Source organism: Hydra vulgaris, chromosome 03, assembly GCF_038396675.1.
Source record: "Hydra vulgaris chromosome 03, alternate assembly HydraT2T_AEP".
NCBI lineage: Eukaryota > Metazoa > Cnidaria > Hydrozoa > Anthoathecata > Hydridae > Hydra > Hydra vulgaris.
This window is the reverse complement of record NC_088922.1, coordinates 60,447,193-60,453,829: the sequence shown is the minus strand read 5'-3', so window position 1 is coordinate 60,453,829 and position 6,637 is coordinate 60,447,193. Positions and strand designations below refer to the sequence as shown.

At 31.9% G+C, this 6,637-nt stretch overlaps 1 protein-coding gene and 1 non-coding gene across 2 annotated transcripts in view; both read left to right on the top strand.

The window, feature by feature from the left end:
- The first annotated feature begins 1,751 nt into the window (after positions 1-1,751).
- Positions 1,752-6,637, top strand: part of LOC100207796 (uncharacterized) — a 37,081-nt gene continuing 32,195 nt past the window's right edge. The window contains exons 1-3 of the mRNA XM_065793871.1: positions 1,752-1,965; positions 2,142-2,190; positions 5,333-5,385. Of these exons, the coding sequence (XP_065649943.1) occupies positions 1,908-1,965; positions 2,142-2,190; positions 5,333-5,385 (160 nt within the window). The 5' untranslated portion in view covers positions 1,752-1,907. The remainder of the gene's footprint in view (positions 1,966-2,141; positions 2,191-5,332; positions 5,386-6,637) is intronic.
- Positions 4,283-4,364, top strand: trnas-uga (transfer RNA serine (anticodon UGA)). The gene has a single exon. It is a non-coding gene; the product is annotated as a tRNA-Ser (tRNA).

Genomic DNA, 6,637 nt, shown 5'->3' with positions numbered 1-6,637 from the left:
AATCAGGAAAGCAAGATAAAGGAAGCAAATTCCACACAACTGATGTTCGAGGAAAAAAACTAGACAAATAAGAGTTTTTGGAGCACTTAGGAACAGTCACAGAAAAAGGATGACACTTAACTGAATAACGAGTAACGCGAGAATGAATTTTAGTAGATGGCACAAGAGACGCTAGCTCTTTAGAGCAGTGCCCATTATAGTATTTTTAGAAAAGAGAAAGAGAAAGAGAAGCAACATTACGACAATGTGATAATGGTTAGAGGTTGGCTGCAAGAGCAGCTCCAACTATGTTTACAATGCGTTTTTGCACCTTGTCTAATAGAGAAAAGACATCACTAGAAGATTCGCACCAGATATGGCAACAGTATTCCATACAAGGCCGGATTTGAGATTTATAGAGAAAGAGAATAAAGTCCGTTGTAAGAAAGTGTCAAGCTCGATAAAAAGATGCAACCTTAGCAGATGCTAATTTTGCAACTGATTTGATATATGGTTTCCAAGATAGATTGGGAGTAAGAGTTAATCCTAGAAGATGAACGGTAGATGACTCATCGAGTACATTACTGTTGATAAATATTGGAAGATCTAAATTATTGTGATAATGATTGGATGAAAAAAATTGAGTTTTATCTGAATTGAAGTTCACCAGCCACTGTGAGCCCCATGCTGCAGCAAATGCAATATTATGCAAATAGTAAATTACATATTTTTGAAATACCTCTGTATCACATATTTTTATTGCATCTCTCTTTTTATTTTATAGAATGTATTTAATATTATTTATTTAGAGTGAAAAGTTTTATGGAATTAATACCTTTTTTAAAAACTGTCTAACCCCCAAATGTTCTGAATAAGGAACAAAACAAAACATCTGCGGTACAACCCCAATAACCAGATATTCCGTAAACGGAACACTTATAAAATTCTCTACAAAAATTAAAAAAACTTATTTTTTTTCCAATAGTTAGAGTTATTACACCCAGTTATAAAAAAATAAAAATTTATAAAAAAATAAAAATATATTCAAAAAATATAAACCATTTCATCGTGAGTCAATTGCAAATTGTATGAGTTTAAGAAATTAAATAAAATTATATTTTTATACAATATATGTTTAAAATAACCATAACTAATTGTTCGGATGATATTGAGTACCAATATTTATGTATATAAAGAGTTATCCGTTACTCGACGAGCTAAATTTGTGTTTTACCATCTATACTCTATTCCTGCCGCAAATCTTAGTATGATCATATATGATCCAATCATATTTTGTTCCGACGTTTTTTCCTTTATAGATACTATAGTATAAAGGAAAAAACGTTGGAACAAAATAACTAGAACAAAACCACTTGCAAACGGTGATTGGTCACTTTTTATTTTTATTTTTATCGCTGTTACTGTTTCATATAGCAATAAGTTTTAGTTTTTAGACATGCCTAACTCAACCATGAGAGTTACACTTTTTATTAGGAACCCAAAACTTAAAATGTAAAACTTTTATTCGGTACAGTCAATAGAGTCAAGCCAGAATTCTCTTTTGTTGGGATCGCGCGGTAATTTATGGAACATAAATGAAATACTATGTTCCTTTTAAACTAATTTTATTTTTTCATCAAAATACAATTGCACTTTTTATTCAAAGCTTTATTGAGAATGAAGCAATCTCTAAAGATTTCATATTGTTTACATGACTTTAAAGCTAAAGAGTCACGTGCTAAATATCACGGAAAAGTATTTTTATCCAGAAAGTTAAGCAAAAGCGATCAAAAGACCGTTAGTTATATGAGCATGCTTCGGCTCTTCTTTTGTTTGTTTCATTTACTGCACAAAACGACGACCCATTCAGCTGGTATTTTTTCTTATTTTCACTTCAGTTTTTACTAAATATTTCTGAAGATTGGAGGATGGTGTCAATAATAATAAAAACATTTTTCCTTGTTACAATTTTCGAAGTTGTTCGTGGTGAGTTATCTTTACAAAATTATGATATAAATAAATTAAATATATTTTAAAATTGCAACAGTTTTACTTAAAATCTTATTTTTACTTAATTCCACCGATAAGGTTTTTCCTATAACCTGAAAATTTGTTTTTTTAATTCCGAAGTTTTTATTTATATATCTTATGCAATCTTTTAGCAACTCAATGGTTGAAAATAGAAGAAGCCATTAAAACAGCTAAAGAAGAGTAAGTGATTTTTTCCTCTCTGATATCCATAAGAAGTTTGAAAAATATTTGCCTTGTTACGTACAAACATTTTTTTTCTGATCGGCGGGGGCAGTTTTGCGAAGTTATTGAGAGATACCGACAGTACTAATTGCAATAGGGAGAGATGACTTTTCGTCTATCCATTTTTAGGACTTTTAGGATATTTTCTAATGTTTTTAAAACTGAGATAATAAATGTTTAAAAACTCAAAAGAAAACGAAGAAATGGTAGCGACTGAGTGTTATTAATGGATTAAAATCAAATTATATAAAATCCACACCTCTGTCAAGTAAAACTAAACGAATGTCTTTTTCTTTGCTGAATACATACATATTGAATACACACATAATGGTTACATGTGTAATCAAAATGTTTATCAAAAAATAGTTTGTTGAAATCTTGTTCATACTATGTTAAAAACAATATTTTGTTTTGAATATTAAATATATTCGTTTATAAAGCAATATTTTTCTTTCTACTTTGTGTGGGTGTTCATAATAAGAGCTCACAGTTTTGTCACAGACTTGTCACGGTCTTGTCACAGAGCACCGTTGAAGAGCAAACGAGAAAACTGATGCTGCCTTTCTTACAAAAAAAAAAATGAAAAAAATAACCATTATTAACACTTTTAGGTAACCGACACATAAAAATAAACTACGAATTATTCCTACGCCTTAAACAAATCAATAGACTATTGATCATGAAAGTTTGTGTTCAAAAAAATGCGCTGAACGAAATTTCTTTAGCCAACATTTTTATTGCTATAATCAGTCTACCCAAAAACTTGATAGTTGCCTAGATATTTATAGCAGTGGTCTGTTGCGATTGTGGCGGTTTATCTGCTAAATATTTTAGTTTTTAACAATAACAAGCAGACTAGTTAAGAGTATTGAGCATAAAACAAGTGTGTATAGTTTTTATTTCTATTCTTGTCCGCATTCTCTGTTAATAAAAAGTAATCCGTCGGTAAAATATAGTTCACTTAAGTGGTGTTACAGCGCTTAAAATATAACATTTTACAAAATATAAAACGTTTCGTTGAAAAAATTTATAACACACGTTGAAGATACTCATTTATAAGACGTAAAAAATATATATTTTTTTAAATTTTAAATTTAGTTGTTTAAATGTTTATAAAAAAACCCTTTGTAAAAATATTGAATACATATTTGAAATTTTTTTACCCTAAACAAATTGTCATAACATGACAGCTTTTTTCGAAAGTGGGGCGACATGTTTAGTTTATTATTCAGATTGAGAAAAAAAACTCAATGTAACAAAAAACATATTAGTTGGTGTATAAATTACCTAGATTCAAAAATGGCATTTAAATTTAAATATCGATTGGGCCGCCGCGAAGAGATTTTAAAGGAGGAAGGGGGGGAGGTGACGTACCTGTTTTTTGCCGACTAAGGCCTAGAAAAACTTTTTTACCGACTAAAATCGGAAAAAAATAAGTCCCCGTTGCCTGACATTTGCCGACTGCCAACTTTAGGTCCGATTTTACTGACTCCAGTGTCCAATATACATATTGGACAAATGCATATTGTCCAGCGCCCAATATGCCTATTGACTAGTAAACTTTGTAGGGGGCTAGACTCCCACATATTGAACATCAATCCCACAACGGTGAATATCAATCCCACAATAAATATCAATCCCAAAATAGATATCAATCCCACAATGACTTGCGTTATTAAAAATTTGCTATGTTTCTCTGCAATGTTTGCCCAAACAATAATCCTTTATGACTTAAGCTACACAAATTAAATACATTTAACATAAATGATGCGCCCAAATAATATAATATTAGAAAGTAAAATATCAACGAGAAAACAATTAATGAAGAAATTAATTTGAGCTCATGATTTGATAGCATATGGCCGACGACACGGGCTTCGAAGTGGAGGGGCACAATCGTCAATTTCTAAAAAAGTCCTCGCCCCCTCCCCGCTTCTTCCCTCCCAACCCCCTCCCCTCCTCCCTCATCCATGTCATAAATCCTTCAAGCAAAAATGTAACATATTAGTAAATTTAATTATAGAATTAAAATTTATTTGTTGATGATCAAGCTGCGATGGCCGAGTGGTTAAGGCGTTAGACTTGAAATCTAATGGGATCTTCCCGCGTAGGTTCGAACCCTACTCGCAGCGAGAATAATTTTATTAAATTTAGATATGAGTGTTTATTCAAAATTCGTTAACTGTTGCTAAACATGCCTCATAGACAAAAATCTTTAGCTTAGAGTAACTAGTTGAACTGATAGCGTAATCGAGTTAGGTACAAAATCACAATTTTGGTCATTTAAACGTTTTTTTTTTCTAAAGTTCATTGCATTACGTAACTTTGACGGTAAAGCTATAGTTAAGTGGTCTAAAATAATTTTATTTTTTCGCTTGTTGCTCTCTCTTCAGTGGAGTCTTTTTAAACATTATAAATATTAATTGAAATAATAAAATAAAAAAGATTACTGCTCCATGCCAAACCCTCAGTCGGTGTAGCATTTCCTTGCAGCAGCAGCCTCAAAGATAGTCGATGTATGTACTGAAGCTTATGAATATTTCTTAGGTATATATTAAAAAGTCACCACTTTGAGCAAGTCTCGACACGAGAGCGCAATTATTTTAGACCGCTTAACTGGGTATGTTTTCTTATCAAACCTCTATTCCGACGGTCTCCTTTAAGTCCGTAAACATGAAAAAGATTAATCTTTCAGTTTAAGACCAAATCCAAACCCTCAGTCAATGTATGCACACTCACTTTGCCTATGGCTATATAAATCAGTCGATGATGTACACTGCGACGCACCTATCCCTATATATCCCAATTAGCCTATCCCCTAAAAGTTCCGATTTTCGGACGTCAAAGATACTCAACGTCGGAATAGAGGTTTGAAACGACAGACAACTGTAGTTTTGCCACTTTATGTGTTATATATACTTTATGTTTTATACAAAATATTACTTATAAGTCTAACTCATTTAAAACTCCCCGAACGCAACTCTTTGTTTCAGCAAAACGATTTATTAATATATTTTAGAACTTTTTATTTAATATTGCTTATCTATTATTCTTAAAAATAATTTAGTGATGTGTTATTGAAAAAGTTAATTTTTTTAAGGAAAAAGCTGGTGTTGTTTTATATGCATAAAGAAGCTTGTAAACCTTGTAAAAGTAAGTTTTTCGCTATATATTTTTTTCAAAGAATTGTTTTTTTTTTATGTGCAGCTCCCCCAATAACATAGCCGACGAAACGGGTTTCAAAGTGGGGGGAGGGGGTTGTGGGAAGGAAAATAGTCAAGTTTTCAAAAAAAAGTCTTCTATATCTAGAATTTCTTAAAAAAAAAGGTACTTTAGAAAAAAAGCGGGCACGTGCCCTCCTCCTCCCCCCCCCCCTTTCCCCGTGTCGTCGGCTCTTAATAATTTTAACTGCGAAATTGATAGACTGAATTGATCGAAATTGATAGACTGCGAAATTGATTGACGAAATTGATCGTCTGACTTTTTTTGCGTAAAGTGCGGCTACTCACTTCCCAAACTTCGCGAGAAAAAGTTTGACGAAATATCGTCTGCGAAACTGCGCAACTGTGCAAACTAAGCGCAAATCTGCTTACATGCGTAATGCACCAAAAACACTGTCGTTAGTGCAAAAAAAAGAACGAAAATGCTATCAGTCCGCTATTGCTTTGCATTTACGCAAAAAAAAAATTATAAAAAAAGTTTTACTTCAATTTTCTTTTTCTGATATTTTAAGCAAAGGCGCTTGAATACGTAGACACACAAAGCTGCGACCTGGGGCTCCGAATTTAAAAAAAAAACTCAGATAACAACCATTTCAGCAAATAAAAATTATGCATTTGCAAATGTGTTAGATCATTTACTAACTTTCTTGTTTTAAAATAATTATCTATGCAAATATGCAATGATAATTAACATTTTGATGTTCCTAAGCAGGGCCGACGACGCCGGAGGATGGGGGGGGGGGGAAGTGGCGAATGGGTACATGATTTTTTATATATAGAAAAAATTCTTGATATAGAGGACTTTTTTTAGAAATAAATGATTGTGCTCTTCCACTTCGAAACCCTTGTCGTTGGCCATGCTAAGTATATTAGATTCTTCTAATAACTTGACTTATAATAACTTCTAATAACTTGACTTATATCTAAAATAAACTCATTTTTTAATGCAGAACAATTTATTTTTTACATGTAAGGCCATAACTAAGTTTTAAATGACTATAAAATTACAAAAATAGTTTAAAAAGACAATTGCAACAAATTAATAAATGTAAAATCATAATCCTACAGTTAGGCGGCCAAAGTTTTTTTATTTATTTTTTCACTTGTTGCGTTCTTGTCAGTGAAGACTTTTTTAACATAAGGAATATTAATTGGAATAATAATAAAAAAAAAGATTGCTGCCC